The sequence below is a fragment of the Ascaphus truei genome, chromosome 3 (genome assembly GCF_040206685.1).
Source record: "Ascaphus truei isolate aAscTru1 chromosome 3, aAscTru1.hap1, whole genome shotgun sequence".
Classification (NCBI taxonomy): domain Eukaryota; kingdom Metazoa; phylum Chordata; class Amphibia; order Anura; family Ascaphidae; genus Ascaphus; species Ascaphus truei.
This window is the reverse complement of record NC_134485.1, coordinates 119,209,084-119,234,748: the sequence shown is the minus strand read 5'-3', so window position 1 is coordinate 119,234,748 and position 25,665 is coordinate 119,209,084. Positions and strand designations below refer to the sequence as shown.

At 46.4% G+C, this 25,665-nt stretch overlaps 1 protein-coding gene across 7 annotated transcripts in view; it reads right to left on the bottom strand.

Annotated features, from left to right (window-relative positions):
- The window catches only part of LOC142489152 (patatin-like phospholipase domain-containing protein 6), a 62,085-nt gene extending 36,695 nt beyond the window's left edge, over positions 1-25,390 (bottom strand). For 4 of the 7 annotated variants that reach the window (XR_012799808.1, XM_075589415.1, XM_075589418.1 and 1 more), the window contains exons 1-7: positions 25,306-25,390; positions 23,786-23,855; positions 23,266-23,344; positions 21,253-21,305; positions 2,303-2,340; positions 1,877-2,014; positions 1,511-1,670 (exon numbers count right to left, since the gene is read on the bottom strand). Coding sequence is in view for 5 of the 7 variants with exons in the window: in XM_075589415.1 (XP_075445530.1) it covers positions 1,511-1,670; positions 1,877-2,014; positions 2,303-2,340; positions 21,253-21,305; positions 23,266-23,344; positions 23,786-23,797 (480 nt within the window). In the remaining 2 variants the exon portion in view is untranslated. Of the gene's footprint in view, positions 1-1,510; positions 1,671-1,876; positions 2,015-2,302; positions 2,341-21,252; positions 21,306-23,265; positions 23,345-23,785; positions 23,856-25,305 lie in introns of those variants that run through there. The other 3 variants (XM_075589419.1, XM_075589417.1, XM_075589420.1) reach the window with 3 other exon arrangements.
- Between the last annotated feature and the right edge of the window lie 275 nt (positions 25,391-25,665).

The window sequence follows — 25,665 nt, the reverse complement described above, 5'->3', positions numbered from 1 at the left end:
GAGAGAGGGAGAGAGAAAGAGACAGAAACAGAGAAAGACAGTCTTCATACACCATTCTGTGCCATCCTGTGAGAAAGCCAGGAAGAGAAAGAGACAGCCAGTGAGAGATAGAGAGACTGTCCAGAAAGAGAGGCAGAGAGTGAGATAGCATTCATATACAACTCTGTGCCATCCTGAGAGACAACCTGGGAGAGCGAGGGAAAGGAGACAGCTTTCATATACTATTGTGCCAGCCTAAGGCCGCGTACATGGTGTATGCATGCGTGCGTGAGTTCGGGCGGCGTCACGCTCACCTGTAGCAGGAGATTTTTGTCCTGCAGGCAGAGGCGACAGGGAGGCGTGGCCGTGACGTCACAGAGCTGGTTCGCCCTAATTGGGTGATCTACTCACGTGACCCGGCCGTCGCAAGGCAAAGACAATAAAGTTTGGCCTTGATTATACTGGTTCCAGCAGTGCGCGCTCCCTCGTGACGTCACTAGGGCGATGCGCACATCCGAAACCAGCACTGAAGGCAGGAGGCATCGGGAGGCGACAGGGAGGCGTGGCCGTCAGCGATTCCACTTCATTGGCTGACCCGCCTACGTGACTCAGCTGTGACACAGCCATCGCGCAGGGAGAACAATTTTGAAAATCTGTTATAAAATCACGCGCCTGGACGCGGTGTATGCGCGCTTTCATTATTCTACATATGTTTGTTCTGGCACGTGCTCACTATGCACATGCGCATTGCCTCTATTGGTTTGAATTTGGTGCAAGTGATATTGCTCGCCCCGTCAGAACCACTATGGACGCAGCCTAAGGCCTCGGCCATGTTACCTGCTGGCGTGCTGAGGCTCAGGGAAAGCGGGTGCTTTCCCTGGCCTTAGTCAGCGCGCCGTCAGGGGGCGTGTCGGGGGCGGGCCAGTGACGTCACGGAGCTGGTTCACCCTCATTGGGCGAACCGCTCACGTGACCGGCCCTGCGCTCCGGCAAGCGCTTGAATTTAAAAATTACCTAAGACCTACGCTTCCGCGTGCTTGCGGAAGCGTAGGCGAGCCCCTACTAAAGCCGCTCTCATTGTGGCTGTAGGGGCTCACAGGTAAGTGCAAGCGCGGCTCAGCAAGTAAGCGCTGACCATGGCCGAGACCTAAGACACAGCCAGATAGAGTCAGTGAGAGGGAAGGAGAGTCTTCATACACAGTACAATTCTGTACCATCATGAAAGTCAGCCAGAGAGAGACAGTTTTAATACACCAATCTGTGCCATCCTAGGAGAAAGACAGATATAGTGAGGAGAAGAGGAAGCCAGCCAAGGAGAGAGAAGAGACAGCCAGAGGTAGCAAGAGAGAAAAACAGACACAAATATAAAGACATGAAAGAAACACAAACAGGCAGTAAAACAATTAGTTACAAAAAGACAGGTCTAAATAAAAACAGAACACAGAGACAGCCAGAGACAGACAAAAGAGACAGTCAGAGCTAAAGGAAAAAAGTGGGAGACAATAAAAGAGACAGCACAATAGTGTCTCACGGGGTCGGTCAGTGACAGCTCCAGCCTCCCCTCCAGGACAATGTAAATACTGGAGTCAGGCTGCCCCGGGCAGAAAACGAGACTTCCAGGTTCATAATGTTCATACACCACGTGCTGGCAGAGCGCAAGGAAGAGAGGTCTCTCAAAGTGACCCAGCACTCTAAAGGAAGGGAGGGAGAGAGAAGTGAAAGACCGAGGGGAGGGAGAGTGAGGGAGAAATGGAGGGGGGAATGGGGGTTCATAAAGTGTGGATTTGGAAAAGGGGAGAGAGAAATGGTGGAGAGAAAAGGGAAGGTAGTGGGGAGAGACAGATACTGTTACGTGATGCTCTACTGTTCCCTGGCTCTGACGCTCAGTGGGTCTCACCTAACGCTCTGCAGCATGTACAGCACCTCAGGGGGAAGTGTGGGGGTGTCATGTTCTGCAGAGGGGGTGTGGAGAAGCAGGGCAGAAGGGGCCGCTGTGTGCCGTATGTGGGGAGCATCGCACAAGCCCCTCCGGATCCTGAGAGGGTGGGGGGGGGGAAAAAAGTAATCAGTCCTCCTACAGTTTCTATTCCCCCTCCACCCGTCTCCTATTCACCACCCTCGTGTCTCCAATATCCCTCTGTTCTGCCTCCTATATCTCCCTCCTTCTATTCCCCCTACAATACCTCAAACCATGCCTGCACCTCCTATCCCCCTCCATTACTACCTTCTACATGTGCCGCCTATTCCCTCCTCCTATTCATCCTACTGGCCCTTCTCCTGTGCCTCATATCTACTCCCCCTCTGAATCATGCAATTTTCTTACCTCCGTTTCAAGCTCACCACCTTCTGTCTCTTCTTCAGCTGAGAATGAATGGAGACAGTGTGACAAACAGCTATCAACCAGTGTAACACAAGCATGCAGCTATACAATTATATCAGTATAACACACACACACACACACACTTTAGGTTAACGCCTCATTAAGTCAATAACGGACCTCCATGGATTTGGGCCAGTATAACATACACAGCTATAAGTAGAGTATATCACTGTAGCGGAATGGGCCATCAGGGCTCGACCCTCAATTTCAGCCAAACCCACTTTGCCCATACACTAGGAGTGCAGTTTTCCCCAGTGTATGTTTTATTGTCCCTTCTTGGTCCTATTTTTCTATTTAGTTTATTATATTGGCTCATGCTCCCCTTAACCGGTGATGCATGTTATAAAGTAATAATGGGCAGCCTAGTTACATTTTTTTGGCGCAGCTTACAGTGTGAACCCAAGTTCTATTTATTTGTATAGTATCATATTCATTTTATTCTGTCCCGTGAAATTTATGACCTTACAGTAAACTGCTTCACACTCAGGATTGTACAGCCTACAATATGAGGGGGAGGGGTTCTAGCCCTTCTCTGGGATTTATTGTACGGCATGGTAATGGGCTGCTTGTACTTGTTGCCTGCTGTGCTAGCTCCTTCTGGGAGCATCATAGCATAGTGAAGTAGTGAACACATGAACAGAGGTCCCGGCTGCCGTTCTTCCCTTAGCTACCATCTCATGCCCGGGAGCAGGCCATTGTGTGCGGCCCACGGTCGCTATTAGTTTTTCGAGATAAATAGGCGACACGGAACATCGAGCTATGCAGAGCCGTAGTGGAAGGACTCTTAAATTGGAGGGATTGCCCAGCGATGACTGGAAAAGATGTTTGGAGATATGCCTGCTGAACATGGGGGTGGGAATGGTACGAAGGACACAGGAAGAGTGTTTGTTGGTGGATATGAGGGCCACTGTCCTGCTCACCCAAAAGTAGTGTTGGCAGTCACACTCTCCTTTGTGCTCTATGTCTGAGTGTGATTTAATCTTTATTTTTTAGGCGTTTTGAACTTTATGGTTTTTGCTTTTTGGTGTGTGTTCTGGGAGCTCTCTGGCCTCTGGAATGGGAGCAGGTCCCATCGCCCCCAAAAACCACTGTGTACTTTCATGTAAGTTCATAGTACAAGGTGAAATATTCTGTGAGGAGAGTAGGTGCAACTGCAGCTGAAGGTGGAGGTCTGAGTGGTGCTCTTCTAGTGTGTCCTTATCAGCAGGCTCAGGTGGAAGAAGCATACTTTTTTTTTCTCCTTTGGGCATTTTTGTATATCCAGCACCTGGAGGTTTGAGGACCCAGGCATTATTGTGGCTAGTGGAATCTTTGATTTATTTTTACGTTGACTGATGTTTTGGGTGCCGGTGGTCACAATGGTATGTGACAAACACAGATACAGTAATCTGTCAGTGTAACACACACAGTTATCTATCCATATAAAAGAATTACCCTTTCCCTTATTCAGCAAAGAGGTGGATGGGGCCATGGCAGCCGCTGTCTTCAACTAGTAACATACACACACATATACATTATGCAGCAGTCCACACTCTATTATTCTTCAATAAAAACAGATATTCCTTATTCCATAATATTAAAATATAGCCGGATTAATTTGGCTACACACACAACCAAAACTGGAATGTTAGACGAAAAGATTTGTAACAACGTTTCGTGAGTACACCACCCCTGTTAGGTGCTCTACATAAACTGCTGAAATCACATCACTGTATAAAATGCAGGTAAGAAAAGGCAGCGAATATAGTACCCATGACAGTGATGACATTGGTGATGTCAGTATTGACGTTTACATAGTTACATAGTAGATGAGGTTAAAAAAAGACATATGTCCTCCAAGTTCAAACTTTGCTAAATTTAGATGACAGATACTTATCCTACATTTGTATTTACAGTACTGTTTATTGATCCAGAGGTAGACAAACAAAAAATCCAATCATGTCTCGTAAGGGGAAAAATAAATTCCTTGCTGACTGGCTCTTAGATTGCTCCCTGGATCAACATCCTTCCCATGTTTACTTATTTGGTATATCCTTGTATACCTTTCCTTTCTAAAAAGATGACAAACTTTTTTTTTTTTCTCCAAGAAATCTATTGTATCTGTCATCAGTCTCCATCTTATTATATATTTGTGAAAGCACTGTATGCCTGTCTGCATCTTCCTGTGTCCCTAGGGGAAATCTCATTGGTCCCTTGGGCCGCCCGCCCCCACACCTCTCATTGGCCTGAGGCGGAGTGACGACACACACACACACACACACACACACACACACACACACACACACACTCTCTGCTGCTTGGCCTCACTCTCCCCTGTCAGTTGGACCGCAGCTCACCTTCCACACCCCCCCCCCCCCTCTCCTCTCCCGGTGCCCCTCACTCTCTCCCCCCTCCCCACCTCACCGCAACATCCCCAGCCGCACCATCACCCTCACCGTGCGCCGCTCCTGGAAAGGGGAAGCGCGGCCCTCCTGCTCAGCAGCAAACTCCAGGCTCCTCCCCCCTCCCTCACAACGAGGAAAAGCGCGGCGCGGGCCTCCTGCACTCCCCCTCACGTGCGCCGGCTCCCGGAGAGGGGAAGCGCGGCCCTCCTGCTCAGCAGCAAACTCCAGGCTCCTCCCCCCTCGCTCACAACGAGGAAAAGCGTGGCGCGGCCCGGGCCTCCTGCACTCCCCCTCACGTGCGCCGGCTCCCGAAGAGGGGAAGCGCGGCCCTCCTGCTCAGCAGCAAACTCCAGGCTCCTCCCCCCCTCACTCACAACGAGGAACGGAGGGGAAGCGTGGCGCGGTCCGGGCCTCCTGCACTCCCCCTCACGTGCGCCGGCTCCCGGACAGAGGGGAAGCGCGGCGCGGGCCTCCTCCTCACGTGCACCGGCTCCCAGACGGAGGGTAAGCGCGGCGCGGGCCTCCTGCCACTCTTGCCCCCCCGCCCCCCGCCAGCTTCCCGAACTCACCTCCTGCCTCAGCCAGATGCCACGGGGTCAAGGTAAGTCACCCACCGTCTCCCACCCACGCACTGTCAACCACACACCCACCCAGTCACCCACACACCCACCCACACACCCACCCAGTCACCCAGTCACTTTCACCCAGTCACCCACTTTCACCCAGTCACCCACTCACTCACCCACCCACTCAGTCACCCACCCACTCAGTCACCCACCCACTCAGTCACCCACCCACCCACCCACTCACTCAGTCACCCACCCACTCACTCAGTTACCCACCCACTCACTCAGTCACCCACACACCCACCCACCCAGTCACCCACACACCCACCCACCCAGTCACCCACACACCAACCCACCCAGTCACCCACACACACACCCACCCAGTCACTTTCACCCAGTCACTCACTTTCACCCAGTCACCCACTCACTCAGTCACCCACCTACTCACTCAGTCACCCACCCACTCACTCAGTCACCCACCCACTCAGTCACCCACCCACTCACGCAGTCACCCACCCACTCAGTCACCCACCCACTCAGTCACCCACCCACTCAGTCACCCACCCACTCAGTCACCCACCCACTCAGTCACCCACCCACTCAGTCACCCACCCACTCAGTCACCCACCCACTCAGTCACCCACCCACTCAGTCACCCACCCACTCAGTCACCCACCCACTCAGTCACCCACCCACTCAGTCACCCACCCATTCAGTCAGTCGCCCAGTCACCCACCCATTCAGTCAGTCACCCACCCATTCAGTCACCCACCCATTCAGTCAGTCACCCAGTCACCCACCCATTCAGTCAGTCACCCAGTCACCCGGGGGAAGCCCAACCCTGTCGTCCGCCCCCCCAAAATTACATCCCGGGCAACGCCGGGTCTCTCAGCTAGTGTGTAATAAATTCCACATTAACTGCCCTTACTGTAAATACATTTCTTTGTTGCTGATGAAATCTCCTTTCCTTCAACCTTAAGAAATGATCGTGTCATTTGTACTGCCCTTGGGATGAATAGTTCTTTTGAAGCCTCCTTGTATTGACCCTGAATATATTTGTATATAGTTATTATATCCCCTCTTAGATGCCTCTCTTCTAATGTAAAAAAATCTAAATAAGCTAGCCTCTCCCAATAAGTCAGAATTGCCATCCCCTTTATTAATTTGGTGATTTTTCTCTGCACTTTTTCTAGTTCCATAATGTCTTTTTTATGGAGTGGTGCCCAAAACTGTACTCCATATTCAAGGTGTGGTATTACTAATGCTTTATACAGTGACATAATTATGCTCACTTCCCATCCATCCCCCGTTTAATGCAAGCTAAGATCTTATTTGCCTTTGCAGCTACTGCATGACATTGGGCACTATTGCTAAGCCTGATATCTACAAGCACTCCTAAATCCTTCTCCATCAAGGATTCTCCTAATTTATCCCCATTTAATTTGTAAATTGCCTGTTTATGCTTTTTGCCGAAATGCATAATCTTACATTTTTCTTCATTAAACCTCATCTACCATTTACCTGGCTAAGTTTTCAGTCTATCAAAGTCCCACTGGAGTCAATTATTTACATATACAGTAATGTACACACAATAAAGTAACAGATGGAAATAAAGTATTAGCAAAGGCATATCATATGTACAGATCTTGTGGTACCATTTAAGTGGACAGGGAGGGCACTATTGATCACTATTGTCCCCTTTAACAACATTATTACAGTGTCCACAATGTAGACCCACCAGTACTGTAGGTACCCACACTAGATACCTTAAGTATGTCTGCTTTTTGACGAGTCTATCCTTGATAGTTAAACAATAATAATAATAATAATAATAATAATAATAATAATAATAGCAGCACTTTAAATGAAAATATAGGTTTATCATTAAATAGTCCTCCAAATGCATACAGCTCAACCCTGTTATAACGCGATCCATTACAACGCGAATCTGCTTATAACGCGATGCAAGTGTGGCTCCCAATTTTCGTATTTATGAATACTTACCAATAATCGTTTTGTAATCTTAAATACTTTATTGTACAATGCATACAATTGTACATTATTTCTAACGCAATCCGCTTATAGCGCGATGTGATTCTTTGGATCCCAAGCACAGCGTTATAATGGGGTTGAGCTTTACCAATATTTGTAATAGGCATCATACGTTTGACATATTTCTAAACCTCTTATTTCAATAGTGACTTGTTGACATTCATTCTGCAATGTTTCAGTTAACAAAATCAAGTGAAGGCTAAATTTATTTTGTATCGTTTCCCAAATTTCTAGCAAGGATTATTATTTTTTTATTTTTTTTATTACTTAAATTTTTATTGAGAATTTTCAAACATACAAAATGAGGTAAACATAACATACTACACACAAAAAAGGGGGATACAGTAATACAAATAAACTGGTAATGAAACAGTGGAGAAAAGGGAGATCGGGGGGGGAGGGGTAGCATTTGTACCAATATCGTACTGTATTCAACAATTTAAATATCACATGTATTTAAGTATCACTCTGTTCAAAGTATTCTAGTCTATATATGGGGATATACCTGCATGACGGAACCAAGGAGCCCAAATATCAGAGAATTGCGAGGTAGAGCCATTCAGATAGGCTGAGAGTTTTTCCATATAAACTATATGCCAAATGTTGTTGTTTATTTGATTTAAGGATGGGGGGGCCGGTTGTTTAAAGTTTTTGGCAATTGTACACCGTGTAGCATTTAAAATTTGGGATATTACTCTAGCTTTTTTTTGGAGATATTTGCCATTGGTTTTCCTAGTAATATATATATATACTGGGTCGTGTGGGACAGAGATTTTTAGTATCTTGTGTATTACTGTAAGGTGAACATTTCCGTCCATGTTTGTTGGATTTTGGGGCATGACCAGAATATGTGCAGTATATTCCCCACTTCACCACAACAGCGCCAGCACAGAGGGGAAACGCCTGGGAGAAAAGAGTGCAGCCTGGCAGGAGTCATATACAATCTGAATATTAACTTGTAAATATTCTCCTTAATTACAACGCATGATGAATTTTTGGAAGCATCTTCCCAGATGTCTGTCCAGGTATCGAGATCTATACAGACGTTAAGATCCTTTTCCCAGGAAACCATGTATTTATCGGGGGTTTGGTTGTTCTTGATAGAGGATAAACTGTGATATATTCTGGAGATGATGCCCTTTGTGTGGGGTTGGTGTAGACACCCGTCCTCATACAAAGTTAAAGCATGGGGTTGACTTGGCATATAAATTGATTGGATATAGTGCCTAACCTGGAGAAATCTGAAGAATTCGGAGGAGGGTATATCATGGTTTGTTTGTAGCGAAGCGAATGGGGGGACTTTCCCTTGGGTGAGGATATCATTGACTCTAGTCCTTTTTGAAACCAGGTATGGGAGTGCGGGTTTCCTGTGTAAAAAGGAAGGGAGGGGTCCAAGAATAGTGGTTGCATAAGGGAAGGGGAATCGGTTAGTTGGAACTTGGTTTTGAGGGAGTCCCAGAGATTGCAGGCAAAGGATATCACCGGGTTCTTGTAGATCTCAGGTGGTCTTGACTTTTTGTTGAGCCAGAGAAGATTTTTTATTTTACATGGGGAACAAACTAGGTCCTCTATCTCAACCCACCTCCTCTCGGTTGGGTTTGAATGCCAGCTAATGAGTTGCCCTAGCTGTGCGGATCTATAGTAGTTTTGTAAGTTCGGGAGAGTTAAGCCTCCTTCTGATTTAGATTTATAGAGAATATCTTTACGAACTCTGGGTCGCCTATTTTGCCAGACAAACTTCAAAATTTTCTTCTGTATATTATTTAGGTCTTTCTGACAAATTTTAACCGGGAGAGTTTGGAAGAGGAGTCTAGGTAGAATATTCATTTTAATGGTAGTTATTCTCCCAAACCAGGATATTATGTATGAATTCCAAGTGGTTAAATCCTTAGCTATCTGGTCGAAAAAGGGTTTAAAATTTGCGTTGTATAAAGTCGAGTAATCTTTTGTTAATTGGACCCCTAGATATTTAATATGGTTCGAGTTCCATTTAAAGTCGAAATTTAGTTGGAGTAATTTTACTAATTCTTTAGGGAGATTTAAGTTTAGGGCCATGGATTTGGAATGACTAATTCTAATCCTGAAAGGGAGACGAATTCTGATAGATCATGAAAAAGGTTAGGGAAGGATGTAAGAGGTTTTGAGAGCGTCAATAGTATATCATCCGCAAAAAGAGCTATTTTGAATTCTTCCTGACCAACAGGAATACCCGCACTATTGGGGTTCATCTTTATCTGGCATGCTAATGGTTCTATGGCTAAGGCAAACAACAGAGGATTGATTATTTTTACAAATAGGTTGCAAACATATTCTTTGACCTCTGGCAGGATAGAACAATGCATTTTAAAGCTGTAGTTCAGTCAATATCCCGCATGTGTTTTTTTTTTTAATAAACCAGTTCTGTAGTAAGAAAAAATACTTTTAGCATTTTCTGTTTTAAAAAAAACAACTTTGAAAGACCAATTTTATTGTATTCTATTTTAACAACCATTTACTAAGGCACTGTCCCTTCATGTCCTGTCACAAGCCCAGGCACACCCCTTTGTCAGCCCTGCCCTCCCTCTAGCACATGTCAGTGCAGAAGTGCTCATGAATATTCATGAGCTTCCACAGTGACAGAAGCAGAAGAAAAACATATGCCATATCTAAAGATCTTGCCAAATGGAGAACGAATTGACCGGCAGCTATACAGTTATTTAGGTAATTAGAGATTGCCCACATGAAACTATTGAAGTAAAAAAATTAATTAAAAAAAAAAAAGACTCAACTGCAGCTTTAAGACTAGTCACTTTTTGAAACAGTTGTTCAAGGTCTTTCATCAAATGGGTAGTCAGTCAATCATTTCCTGATGTACAAGAATTAGTACAATACGTCCCAGTACATTTTATGCACAACTGATGTACAATTACTTTATACATCAATACCACATGAAGTGGGTACAAGGGTGACTAAAAAGGCCCTTAAAAAGTAATATATTAATGATCCCATGTGTGCATTTTTAATTATGTTATTGGAAATTGTGCTGAAAAATAATTACTTCAGGTATAATGAGACCTTATAAAGTCAAGGGGAAATGAAAAATAAAACCTAATAAAAACATATTAATAGCAAAAGAAAATCAATCATAAAAAAGGTAAAGGAATTTTATGATTAGTAACTCACAAAATAAATTTAAACAGAATTATACTACATTTTTTTTGTTTTAATAGTTTTCCATTTTTATTTTAGATTTGGTTTTGGATGCCCTCTTCTGTTTCAGTTCAGACAAGAGGAAGAGGAGGGCCCAAATTGAAAATGGACCATATCATTGCCTGTGTAAAGAATGGTAATAGAAAATAACCTATATAACTATCAAATTCTACACCCATTAAACTCATGACACTCCTACAGTATATCAAGCTCACCTCTATGTCGCTCCATGGAAAACCTGCTCTAATAGCTTTTTTGCTTGTGTCTATTTGAATACCACGAAGTGTGTTGATGGGTCCTTTTGGATCCATTGACACAGTATGGCTTTTCCTCACTGCCAACAATGATCAATTCACGTATACTCGTATCTTTCTAGCACAAAATAATTTTCCCCCATTAGTCCATATTACCAAATAGTAATGTAATAGCATTTTTGTTTGTTTTTATATTTGCGAACATTTAAATATTTTTTATAACCTTATCCGAAAATGTTCCTATTGTGGGGAATGACCATAAACAATGCTCAAGATCTTCCCCTTAAAGTCTACACTTAGTGTATTGTTTTGAAATATTATTTACTGCTCATATTATTAAATCCCATATAAAGCTCTGTCAATAATTTTTAATTGTCTTTCCCAACAAAATACATAAATGACCAATGCTACATCCAATATGACAAAAATACAGTGAAATACCTATATACAGCTCAACCCCGTTATAGCGCGATCCGCTATAACGCGGTTTGAGCATGGACCCCAAATTAAAAAAAAAAAAAAAACATTTACATTTTTTTTTGCACTGCACACACTCTCACTGCACACACTCTCACTGCACACACTCTCACTGCACACACTCTCACTGCACACACTCTCACTGCACACACTCTCACTGCACACACTCTCACTGCACACACTCTCACTGCACACTGCTAACAGCACACTCACAGCACACAACACTCGCTCACAGCACACAGCACACAACACTCTCTCACAGCACACAGCACACAACACTCTCTCACAGCACACAGCACACAACACTCTCTCACAGCACACAGCACACAGCACACAGCACTCTCTCACAGCACACAGCACTCTGCACTCACAGCACTCTGCACTCACACCACACCACACTCACACCACACTCACACCACACTCACACCCCCCTCCCAGTCCCCCTCCCTACCTTTAGTGTCGGCTGCTGAGATCGGAGCGGAGCTGGCATCGGGAGGAGGAGGGGGGGGGCATAGGGAGGAGGGTGTCGGTAGGGGAGGGGGGGGTGTCGGTAGGGGGGGGTGATTGGTGTGGATGCCGGTAGGGGGGGTGAGTGAGGAGCAGGATGGAACTCAGAGGCCTTGTGGGCTAAGCCCAAAACTGATTATGCCGTGGAGGGCGGGCGCGGAGGACTGGTAGGTGTGGGGGACTCGGGGGGGGGGGGGGGGAGGAAGTGGATGCCGGTGGAGGGGGGTGGATGCCGGTGGTGGGGGGAGGAGGTAAGGAGCAGGCTGCAGCTGGACTCGGAGGGCCGCAGCTGGGGGACGTGTAGGGCTTCCGGCCACCTCTTCCCTCCTTCCTCCCTCCCGATCGGGCGGCGGCCATTTTTTTTTTTAAATTAGCACGGCCCCGGTTCTAGCGCGGTCGGATCGGGTGGCCCCCGAGGACTGCGCTATAACGGGGTTGAGCTGTACTCTCTGGAAAAAGGGTAATTCAGTTCAATCCTTTGGCCAAAGCGTTATAAGCCTGCAAGCCACATCAAGACATGTCACGGGAGGCGTGTAACGGGAGACAAGGCAATTTACACCTTTTTAACCGGGATCATTCAATGAGCAAAACAAGGTAATGAAATAAATGAACGTTTATTTGCACAATATCGCTTACACACAATGGAACACCAAATACAGACAAAAGACACACTTACTGGGGGTCGGGGGTAAAAAAAAACTAGACTTTCCTAGATGCAGGGAACTCTAAATAAGAATTTTATCCTGACCGGGACTTGGCCCGGAATCTCCTGGTTCCCAAATTGTTGTGAAGTTCCACACGCCACCGCTCCCTTCTATTCTGAGAACTTGGACTTTTCTTTACCATGAGCTACCACCGATCCTCTGGAACCGAAATCGGCATCAAATCCCAAACATGACCCCTACGTTCAATTTGTGAACTTGGTCACAAAAGTTGGGACTTAGAATCTGGCAGGCAGGCTTTTCTGGCTTGAAAACGAAGCCGATTGCTCTGCTATTCGCGCAACAGCAACATTTAAAAAGCCTGCCCGTGCCTTTACTACTTGGAATCTCAATGTCATTGGCTCAGACATTCTTTATAGTATTCTGAATTTCATTCATGGAACTCAGCAGCCAATCATTGTGTGGGAACTTTCTCAGCAGCCAATCAGAGCCAAGCCAGTATGAAAAGCCGGGTTTGCGGGAAATATGAAATTGCCAAGTGACATGCGCAAGGTTGCCACCTCCGTCCCTGTCTATCTCAATGCCACCCACTGGGTCAGGCTCCACTAGGTCTGGCAGAGCAAATGGCAGCCCGGACAACTGCTATTTTTCCCAAGACCTGGGTACTTGAGCCCTTCCCTGCTACCCAAATGGCTTTCACACCGTTGGCATCTCTAGCTACTTTGAACTCCGATGTCTAGCAGACTTGGTGGCACCTATGGGTTAGCCCTGGCAGTCTGTTTGGGCATCGGTTCCAAAAGTCCCAGCACATTACAGTATATTAATAAAGCATGGTTAATACACTCCTAAGTCTCTGGGTATGGGGAATAGAATAAGAAAGATGTTCTATATTCCTATCAGCCTTATTCCCTGTACACTATCTTTTGAGACTTAGTCTGGACTCAGAGTCCCTCCACAACCTTATCTACAGTTGGGGCACATCACAAACCCAATACAGGTTCTGGGTCACCTGGACACTAGCTGGGGTACCCCCTTAACCTAGGGATACCCTCTGCTTCAGGGACACTTATTCACCCCTGTGCCCCATTCACCTTTCTGAGCAATGGTGAAGCAGGGAACCCGAGTGGTGAATCACGCTTGCGTTTAAGGGGAGATATTGCCGGGACAATGTGCCTACATGTATCAGGGAATCAGGCATGATTCCTAGGTAATTTTATGGGGAACCGACAACTCCGGTCCTGGACTACCTAGGCACATTCCGACAACAATTCCTCCACAAAAGCCCCCTTGAAACTCATCCCCTAGCAATCCCTGCTCGCTGGCATGCCTGGAAAGGTAAAAACACAAAAAATACTTTATTTACGCAAAGTACAGTTGAAGCATACATTGTTACTGAGCACAAGAGCTAACTCTCTTGAACCCTTATACTTGGATCAGGGGTAACCAAAAATGGGCTTAACCTTTGAGAGCCTGGTTACCCCTTACCATCACAGTATGTTTTGGGGTTTCTTGAGCTTGGTGGGACTCTGTTTGTTTATAAACTTTTTTCCAGCTGGTCTCAGCTGTTTGGAGGTTAGTGGCCCCTCCCCCCAGGGTTTAAGCTCGCCCCTCCCCACTTTCCAAGTTAGCAGTTCTTTTTCATGTTACTGGGTTTGGACAGATCCAATGTGATTATTCTCCCTCCAAACATAGGAGGTAAATGAGAATTTTAATCAGGTAGTGTTAGGACCTGCTAATGGTCATGCCTTGATGAGGAAGATTGTCTCCAACGAGCAAGGAAATGCTCATGCATCAGAGCCTACCAAAACAAAAAAAAAAAAAGAGTAAAAACAAAAGAAGTTTGCAACTGACAGCGGAAGTAACAGAAACGGTTAATGATCAGCCTGTGAAATCAAGAAATTGTAATTCAGAAGGGAGACGAGATGTTCTGCAGCCTATAGGGACTGGCGGAATCGTCCTGGGAATGGCCGAATCTCTAGTGATGAAGGCGTGGATTCAAAAGGAGACAACAAAGGAAAAAGATGAGCAAAAGGTTGACGATTCCTTGAGCCAGGTTGAAGATGCATTGCGAAGTGCCAAGTATGACTATGATCTCCTCCATGAACAGTTTGTTAAAGAGCAAGAAGCTAAGACTGAGCTACAGAGGGGTCTGTCCGCAGCGATCGCTGTGACAGGAGGGGGTAACCAGGCTCTTTAATAAAAGGTCAAGCCCGTTTTGGTTACCCCTGTTCCGTGTATAAGGGTTCAAGAGAGTTAGCTCTTGGGTCCAGTAACATTGTACCATTCCAATGTACCGTCTGTAATAAAATATTTGTTTGTGTTTTTCCCTTTCTGGGCATGCAATCAAGCAGGGATTGCTAGGGTATGAATTTGAAGGGGGATTTGCGGAGGAACCGGTTGGTGGTTGGGGTCCGGAGTTGTCATGCCCCATAAATGTACCCGGGAATCATGCCCGATTCTCGGACACATACAGGCACATTGTCCCGGCAATACCTCCCCTTGAAAACAGCGCGACTCACCCCTAGGATACCCTGCTTCAGCACAGCCCAGAAAAGAGAATGTGGCACAGGGATAAAACATGTATTCCTGCAGCTTAGGGAATCCCTAGGTTAAGGGGAAAGGCAGAGTCAGCAAGGAGTTCACAGAGCAGGCGTGCAACCTATCACCACACCCAAAGTTAACAGGGTGTGTTTTTAATATGGAGAGGATAGGGTGAACAGGTTGTCCCGGTTTTGCCGGGACAGTCCCGTTTTTTCATTACTGTCCCGGTTGCCGGTCCGTCCCGGAAATGTCCCAGGTGTTGCCCTTGTCCCGGTATTTACATGTGGAGCGGGCGGCGGTGCGCAAGTCTGCAGCGGTGGAGCTGCGCGAGGAGGATGCGGGACTCAGCTGGTGGAGTTTTTTCAGTTGTAGAATAGAATGCTGCCGGGGGGTTGGGCTTTAGACATAGAAAATGCTATGTCTGTTGCTGGGCCGCATAGGATTGGTTGAAGGAGTATGCGGGGGCGGGGCTTTGGTAAAATGCTGGCCGGGCCGCAGGGGATTGGTTGAAGGATGCCGTGGGTGGGACTTTGTCAAAAGTTCCGCCCCTGACATCTTTCAACCAATCCCCTGCGGGCCAACCGGCAGTCTACAATGCCCCGCCCCCGGCATACTCCTTCATAGTAGAGTGCTGGGCCGCAGGGGATTGGGTGAGGATGCCGGGGGGCGGAGGCGGAGTAATAGCAGAGCACACCACACGGTCCACACCACACCACCAGGGAATAACGGTGCAGGAGATTGGTGACCATTTGATGAGGAGGATGGGAGCAGCTCAGCAGGACCACAGGGGATTGGACGGATGTCGGGTGGGGGGTGAGGGGGACGCAGTTATTCATAGGATGGGATGACAGTGATGTCACTGACCTGTGACAGTGACTGCCACGAGGAGCACAGGAGATGATGTGTCAGACACTCTGGAGCTGCTCACAGGCACAGCTGCTGCACACGTGACACAGTCTGTACAATAAGTACTGTAAGAGGAGTGTAAGTATAAGTAGCAACATATATATTTATAATAATACACAACCCTATTTCTGATTTCCCCTGCTATTTATTTTGCAAATTTTTATATTATATAAACAAGCCTCAAGGGCAGGTCAGGAATGACAATGAGGAATGTCTTCATTTTAAGTAATACTTTCATTTTTTATTTAATTATAATTAATGTCAATAATTTTTTTATATAATTTTCTGTGTGTGTGTGTGTGTCTCTGTGTGTGTGATGTGACTGTGTGTGTGATGTGACTGTGTGTGTGTGTGTGTGTGTCTGTGTGTGACTGCCCCCCTCCGGGTGTCTGTGTGTGCGTGTGACTGCCCCCCTCCAGTGTTGTGTGTGTGTGTGTGTGTGTGTGTGTGTGTGTGTGTGTGTGTGTGTGTGTGTGTGTGTGTGTGTGTGTGTGTGAAACAGTGTGTGAGACTACAGACACCAACCCAGTCACCCACCCACCCGTCAGTCAGCCACCCACCCACCCAAGTGTCAGTCAGTCAACCACCCCACATCCACTCTCTCTCTGTCACCCACTCTCTCTCTCTCTCTCTCTCTCTCTCTCTCTCTCTCTGTCACCCACTCTCTCTCTCTGTCACCCACTCTCTCTCTCTCTGTGTCACCCTCTCTCTCTCTGTGTCACCCTCTCTCTCTCACTCTCTCTCACTCTCTCTCTCTGTGTCACCCACTCTCTCTCTCTGTGTGTCACCCACTCTATCTCTCTCTGTCACTCTCTCTCTGTCACCCACTCTCTCTCTCTCTGTCACCCTCTCTCTCTCTCTCTCTCTCTCTCTCTCTGTCACCCACTCTCTCTCTCTGTCACCCACTCTCTCTCTCTCTGTGTCACCCTCTCTCTCTCTGTGTCACCCTCTCTCTCTCACTCTCTCTCACTCTCTCTCTCTGTGTCACCCACTCTCCCTCTCTGTGTGTCACCCACTCTATCTCTCTCTGTCACTCTCTCTCTGTCACCCACTCTCTCTCTCTCTCTGTCACCCTCTCTCTCTCTCTCTCTCTCTCTGTCACCCACTCTCTCTCTCTCTCTGTCACCCACTCTCTCTCTCTCTCTCTGTCACCCACCCACTCTCTCTCTCTCTCTCTCTCTCTCTCTCTCTCTGTCTGTCACCCACTCTCTCTCTCTCTCTGTCTGTCACCCACTCTCTCTCTCTCTCTCTCTCTCTCTCTCTCTCTCTCACCCACTCTCTCTCTCTCTCTCTGTCACCACTCTCTCTCTCTCTCTGTCACCACTCTCTCTCTCTCTCTCTCTGTCACCCACACTCACACTCTCTCTCTCTCTCTCTCTGTCACCCACTCTCTCTCTCTCTCTCTCTCTCTCTCTCTCTCTCTCACCCACTCTCTCTCTCTCTCACCACTCTCTCTCTCTCTCTCTCTCGTCACGCACTCTCTCTGTCACGCACTCTCTCTCTCACCCACTCTCTCTCTCTGTCACGCACTCTCTCTGTCACCCACTTCTCTCTCTCTCTCTCTCTGTCACCCACACTCACACTCTCTCTCTCTCTCTCTCTGTCACCCCACTCTCTCTCTCTCTCTCTCTCTCTCTCTCTCTCTCTCACCCACTCTCTCTCTCTCTCACCCACTCTCTCTCTCTCTCTCTCTCTGTCACGCACTCTCTCTGTCACCCACTTTCTCTCTCTCTCTCTCTCTCTGTCACCCACTCTCTCTCTCTCTGTCGCGCCCTCTCTCTCTCTCTTTGTCGCGCCCTCTCTCTCTCTTTGTCGCGCCCTCTCTCTCTCTCTCTGTCACGCACTCTCTCTCTCTCTCTCTCTCTGTCTCTGTCGCGCCCTCTCTCTCTCTGTCTCTGTCGCGCCCTCTCTCTCTCTGTCTCTGTCGCGCCCTCTCTCTCTCTGTCTCTGTCGCGCCCTCTCTCTCTCTCTCTGTCGCGCCCTCTCTCTCTCTCTCTGTCGCGCCCTCTCTCTCTCTCTCTGTCGCGCCCTCTCTCTCTCTCTCTGTCGCGCCCTCTCTCTCTCTCTCTGTCGCGCCCTCTCTCTCTCTCTCTGTCGCGCCCTCTCTCTCTCTCTCTGTCGCGCCCTCTCTCTCTCTCTGTCGCGCCCTCTCTCTCTCTCTCTGTCGCGCCTCTCTCTCTCTCTGTCGCGCCCTCTCTCTCTCTCTCTCTGTCGCGCCCTCTCTCTCTCTGTCGCGCCCTCTCTCTCTCTCTGTCGCGCCCTCTCTCTCTCTCTGTCGCGCCCACACACTCTCTGTCGCGCCCACACACTCTCTGTCGCGCCCACACACTCTCTGTCGCGCCCACACACTCTCTGTCGCGCCACACACTCTCTGTCGCGCCCACACACTCTCTGTCGCGCCCACACACTCTCTGTCGCGCCCACACACTCTCTGTCGCGCCCACACACTCTCTGTCGCGCCCACACACTCTCTGTCGCGCTCACACACTCTCTGTCGCGCCCACACACTCTCTGTCGCGCCCACACACTCTCTGTCGCGCCCACACACTCTCTGTCGCGCCCACACACTCTCTGTCGCGCCCACAACACTCTGTGCGCCCCACACACTCTCTGTCGCGCCCACACACTCTCTGTCGCGCCACACCACTCTCTGTCGCGCCCACACTCTCTGTCGCGCCCACACACTCTCTGTCGCGCCCACACACTCTCTGTCGCGCCCACACACTCTCTGTCGGCCACTCTATCTCTCACTGTCACACTCTCTCTCTCTGTCACCCTGTCTGTCACCGTCTCTGTCACTCTCACTGTGTGTCTCTCTCTCTGTCACCCACTCTCTCTCCCTGTCTTATCTTAACTGCCGTATACCTACACCGAAATAACCTATATTGCTTTCTTCCAGATCTGACTCTCAAGTTTTACACGGGAGACATCGGAAGACAGGTAAGGAACCCCTCCCCTCCAGTATAGTACCTTGAGGGACTGCGGATCAGGCAAGATCCCAGGCGGGATTGCTGCTTTAGGCCGAAACCCCGCTGCACGCGCCGGCTGGCCGCCCTGCTTCCCGGCGGCACGTGCAAGTCACTGCACCGCGATCTGCGGTCTGCAGCTGACTTTTTTCAGCGCGGGGGGTGTGTGGCCAAGACGGGTAGGGAGCGCGGCCATGACAGGGGATAATGTCTCTCTCCAGCTGTGCGGTCCCTCGGGGGGTGCGGATGTCACAGCCCTCCCCTCCCCCCCGTCTCGGGGAGAGACAGTGAGGCCGTAACCCCCTCAACAAACACGGGACAGCACGCAGTCAGCCACGTCGGAAGGAGCCAGCGGGGACCTCCAGACTGGAGGAAAGGAGCTGGTGGCCAGCGGCCACGCGGGTCCTTAGCCTTAGAAATTGTGAAGAGGAGGCATCAAGGCACTGGTTAATGGGTACAGAAAGTCATTCACATCTGCCTTTTTTTCCCCGATTAGTGAGGTCATCTGACACACACACACACACACACACACACGTAACTATGTAACAAGGACTAATTGTAGTACAGTATAAGTGTAATACAATAAATAGACTGTTATGTAAAAAACGAATCCTGTTATTAGTTCTTTCTGGGAATTTATTCCATTTTTTTTAAGGGCGGGGCTAGGTAGCGAGTAGATATTTTTAGGGGGGGGGGGCATGATTTCTGATGATTTCTGTTGGCGGCCCTTCTGGGGGAGAAGGTAGAGAGAGAATGGGAAGAGGTAGAATGAATAATACAGCATCAATGGTGACACTATTAGATAAATATCATTATAATATTCATTTGTTAGTAATATCCAGTTTTTGTATTAATCATTTTTTTTTGTGTCCCGGTTTTTCATTTCAAAATCTGGTCACCCTAGGAGAGGATGAACTTCTAATATGAATGAAACCTGCAATCCACTGCATCCATTAAATGTATAGGAGAGCATATTACAAATGAAATATAATTCTTAGACGATTTGTAATTAAAAATGGTAAGAAGATAGAAACTGATCTTTACCAATCACAATAATTTGCTGATGACTACACGTTTCAATCCCAGACACATGATCTCTAACATTTCCTACAGCCAGCTAATGAGACTACGGAGAATTAACAGATTCTTAGCTACAGGGTATGAGAGGAATCTACTACTACTACTACTACTACTACTACTACTACTAGCTAAAGATAAACTTATGACTACAAATGCGTCGCTAACTCAATCAAGAAGAAAAGATAATAAAAACACTGGGAGGATTGCATTTGTTAGCACCTTTAATGCACACTCAAAAATAGTAAGAGACATAATATGCTAAATTAAAAAAAAAAAAAAAAAATCTTGCAAAATGACTGAATTTGGAGGACTATTTAAAGATACATCTCTATTTCCATATAAAAGACCACCAACTATCAGGTTAGACTTGTGAAAGAAGACATACATGAGGTACCCAGTGCGTACCTTCCACCGTGGACGTTTTGGACAATGTAACAGTGTTATTAAAGGGGACACTGTGTCACATCCACTTAATGGTCAGAGGATCCCCATAAGAGATTTTGCTACACAGGATACTCATCACGTAATTTATATGCTAAAATGCCCTGTTTGGAAAGCATATGTGGGACAGACCAAACCAAATCCATTGAAACAGAGGCTATATAAGCGTAAAAACGACATAGGTTTAAAAAACAAGGATACACCTATCATAAGACATTTCAATATGTAGGGATATACTGTATCACTGTTGCAGGTCCTGGTACTAAAAACATGTGGAAATACCAGTCTGGTTCAGATAAATGGTTCTCTTGCTTCAGTGGATCTTACCTAACCCCTCTCCGATATCCCTCATTTACAGTGCAGCCACATATTGCTTCATCTCTCCTGAACTACCTATTGTTCCTCTTGTCAATTATGCCCTCACAGTCCCCTTAATGGATAACAAAAGGTCTGTACATAATCAGGACTGTCTGTTGCATTGCTCATATGCCTTTGCGATTACTTTCCATCCCCCAAATGTTACTTTAATATATTGTTTGTATATTATATGCAAATTATTTAGTAAACGTCATTACGGACATCACCGATGACATCCCTGTGGATTGTATATAGTGCTGTGATGTTAAGCCGGCATTTTGTTTTTAAAGGACGTGGAAAGGGGGGGCGGGGAATCACCCCCGAAACTTTGTGCTGATCTTTCTCTTCTAGCTCTGGCTATGTGTGTAGACAACTGAGTAGGCTTTTTTGTTATTAGGGAATAAAGAATATCTGTTTTTACTGAAAGAGAGTGTCGACTTCTATACTACACATAACTAGTATAACAAATGCACACAGTTATCTATCCATATAGCACACACAGCTATCTTACCTTGTGCTGAATGTTCTGGGCTCGCATCCGCTTAGTGTCTGGTAAGGGCGGGTCTGGGGGCAAGAAAATTATCCCAGAAGGTAAATTCCCCCAGCTAGGGCCACAAAAAAAGGCAAATAGAGTGCCTGGGGTAATAAAAGGGGGATAGATAGATAGATAGATAGATAGATAGATAGATAGATAGATAGATAGATAGATAGATAGATAGATAGATAGATAGATAGATAGAGAGATAGAATAGATAGATAGGAGGAAATATTACTGTATGCTCAGTTGCATGTCCCAAGACCTGTCTAAGACATGCAATGAGCATACTGTAATATTTCCATTTGCTATATGCTTTGCTGTGGAGGGTTTTTGTCACTTGTTTTACCCACCATAACTTAACTAAGATAGATAGATATTTTGTTTTGGAGTGGCAATAAAGGGTTTATATACAAAGTTTAGGTCTATACCGTGGTAAATGCACAGCCTAGTCCAACACATTTGGTCGCAGTCGTTTCGCCACCACCAAATGACCGCTGCCAGGACACTCAGCCATTTAGTCGGTAAGTCACTAATCTTAAACATTACCCTAAAACCACCTAATACTAACGCTACCCCCTACTCCAAAAACCTTAACCCCATACTCTAACCGATAAAAACCCTAAAACTAACCCCCTGCCCTAAAATTGACCTTATAGTAGAAGTGGCCGGCGAAGGAGGGTCCAGCGGCGAAGGGAGTCCACCTGCGGCTAAATGCTGGCACAGACTGGGTTGCCGCCAATTCCGTAAAAAAGTAGGGGTATATACAGTACAGAGATTGGGGCAATAAGTGGTAAATACACAGCATATGGTAATAAGGATTTTAAAATGTATTAATATTAGTATGTGTGAACTGGATTCTACTATCAATTTGCAAGTTCCTAAAATGTAATTAACAATTTGGTGTGGCTGTTGATTAGGCAGACCCCTCCCTTAATTATTAGTCAATGTGGCTGTGTTTTAGCATACTTAAGGCAGGATACTTTGGCTGTGAGCCATACGGCTGTGTAACTTCAAAGTGTAACATTTAAGTGTGTAGCAGAGTTAATCTTGGAGTTGAAATTGGAGGTGAAGATTGAGGAGGATCTGAGCTCAACACAACATCTTTACAACTGTGAGAACTTTACTTTCTTAAAGCTGTGATTATTTGTACTCTTCCTATCCTCCAATAACTGGTCAGTCTCTCCTCCTGTTCCTCACTATGCCCTCCCTATTGCATTTTCTGTTTACTGTTTCCTCACTCCTTGGTGAACATTTCTGTTCTCTCCATCTTCCCCACTCCACCATTATTTATACACCTCACTCCCAACAACTTCTTTACCCCTAAATAAACACCCACACAAATCCTCTATTCACACCCTCTATCTACTCCTTCCTGCTGCTGGGGATCTCCCCTAAGCCTGAGTCCAGACATACACACCTGATCTTACCCATGCCTCCCTGCCATCTCTTCCCCTGTAAATGGTATTAGCCATTTCATTTAACACTGACTAACCTTAAAACATGCCCCACAAATCAAGCATCCCAAAAGCCTGCACTCATGGCTACTGTCCCACAGTCACTTATACCACCCATTGTGGCCAAGCACACCCATCTACAGCACTTATTCCCTCACCTGCTGTCTCTGTAAGTTTCCCCTCAAACCTCTTAGATTGTAAGCTCTTTGGGGCAGGGATTTCCTTTCCTATTGTCTGATTTTTGCTGTACTTATTATATTATTATAATTCCCTGTACTGTATTCTTTGTGAAGCGCTGAGTACACGTTTGGCGCTATATAAATAAAGACATACAATACAAGGAGGGGTAAAAACAGAGCATAGAGGGGGTAGATACAAAGCCTTGGCAATAGAGGTGGAAATCTAGAGCCTGGGGTATGGAGGGGGGTATACACAGTATGGGGTGTAATAAGAAGGGTGGTAATACAGAGGTTGGGGTAATTCAGAGGAGACAAATTCCGTGTGGGGGGGGGGGGGGGGTCATGTGACTCACCCATTATTTTCCCCCTTCGTACGACCCACAGAATGAGGTAAATGACACAGACTGCACCCACAGCCAAGAGCCCTATGACCTAAGGGAGGGAGCGAAAAAAAGGGACGGGTTAGGAAGGGACACATCCCTTTAGTGCCTCCTTCCCCGGCTTCCCTCTTCTGGCTCCTTTCATTAAACCGCTCCCCCATTAGTACCTTTTTTACTAGCCCCACTCTTCCCACTAACTTCACTCCCTCTTCCACTAACCCTGCTCCCTTCTGAATTGTGTTAATAACCCTTCCCCCCTTTCACTAGCCCCACCCCACTTGGACTCATCTGTCTGATCCGTTTGGCTATTTCCCCTGATAACTCCACCCTCCCAATGTCTGTATTACAATCTACGCAGTTAACCTCCACCCACTGAACCAGAAACTCCCTTGGAATCCCACCCACGAGGAGCTAGCACCCAATGAAGCTGATATCCCTTATGCAGGGAGCTCTACCTGCTCTGATACTGCCCTGGAATACTCCCTTCAGTTACCTGAGACGTCATGTTCGGCTAGGTCCTCACCTCCTCCATGATCCCTCCCTCCTGTGTCATGGGACCAGCCCTGAGGAGAGAACAGCATTTTACAATCATACAGAGCATTGCACCTTCTCCATCCTTGGAGAGCATTGCTCCATCTCCATCTCTGCAGAGCATTTGTCCTTCTCCCTTACTGCAGAGCATTGCACAACCTCATTTACAAAGCATTTATCCTCCTAGTCAACAAATGCAGACCATTACTCTGTCATCCTCCCCCTGCAGAGCACTGGTCCTCATTTCTTCCCAACAAAGCACTGCTTCTATTTCCACCTGCAGAGCATTGCATGTCCGTCCTCCCTCCCTCCACACAACACTGTTCCAACTCCCTTTCATGAAGAGCATTGCCACTTCTCCCCAGCATAGCACTTTTCACCTTTGCTGACCTTCTCTATCTGTAATTAAGCACCAGCACCTCCTAATTACATCATCACTGAGTGCTGGGCATGGATTTCCAGCCATATTAGGAGTGGCAGAGATTACAAGACAGCCCTCTTTGCCTAAGGACAAAATATGTTTTCTCTGGCAGCCAGGTTGCTCCACCCACTGCTTTAAAAATAACTTAAATGTGGCCATTTAATGTGGGGGGGGGGGGGGGAGGGGTGTGTGTGATTTCACAGGACAATGTACCCCTTCTCTCCTCTGAGCATTTTTCTACCCATCTCCCCTGCAGAGCATTTCATCTTCCTCCTTGTGGAAGTGTGCACACACACACACACACACACACACACACACACACACACACACACACCTCCCTGCTTTAGGATTTTGTTTATGTGTATAGTTGTGGAGGAGTTTTCCAGTAGTGGATAGACAAGGGCGAGAGATAGACAGAGATATAACAAATACAAAATCCTGGGCTCCTCCCAAATTGGCTTGCAATTTTCTTTTTTTAAATTCTAAATTTTGATTCCAACTCTAATAACAAAAGGAGTGAACTTTTGATTGCAAAATTATTAAAGACTGCAAACCCCGTCAAGGTAAATGCCATTTCAGCAGGTACCTATACTAAATGCATATTATGTCTTATTGTCCTGTGAACTAATTAATGAAATATGTGAAAGTGCCTAAAGGGTTAACTGAATGACGCATAATGTGATCTGTAATTCAGTGCAATTAAAAACTGGCATAATTCAGAAACATGGTTCCCTAGTGAAAAGTAATACATACTGTACAGTACACACACCTTTCTAATTTGTCAGTTAGATACATTAAATATAAGAAATAAGATGCAACATCACAGAGTTCCCTATAAGTAATATAAAAAGGAACAAATCTTGAAAAAAAATATGAAAAATGAACTATTACTCAAGGTGATAATATATATATATCAGCTTGCAGTGAAATAACAGTACAAGACGTACTACAAATAAAGAAATGCTGACAACCTGGTGCATGATCCTCAACATTTCATGCCAAAAACTGCCCGTTATCAAGCATCTAAAGTGGTGGGAGAAAATGCTCCCTTTTATACTCACACTAGTACTGTGTTATTGTTAATTAGAGGTGGCTGCCATCTTGGTGTCACATGTCATTAATGACATCACGACACATGACCTCAAGTAAGTGTAGAGGAATGCTCTGTGTGATTGTGAACCCATACATTGTTAATAAAGAGTGAAAGGTGTTGAATCAAGATTAAAAAAAACTAAAAAAAAAATGAACAATGAGACACAGCGACACATGAGGATAGTAAACCAATTGAGTGCTAGCTACTGCAGTGCCATCCAAACAGTGCTCGAAAATCCAACTGAGACATCTCTACAGTATGTAGATAAAACTTGCAGGCAAGCAACCTGACACAGAAATGTAACTACAGTAAATACATTGAAGCAGCA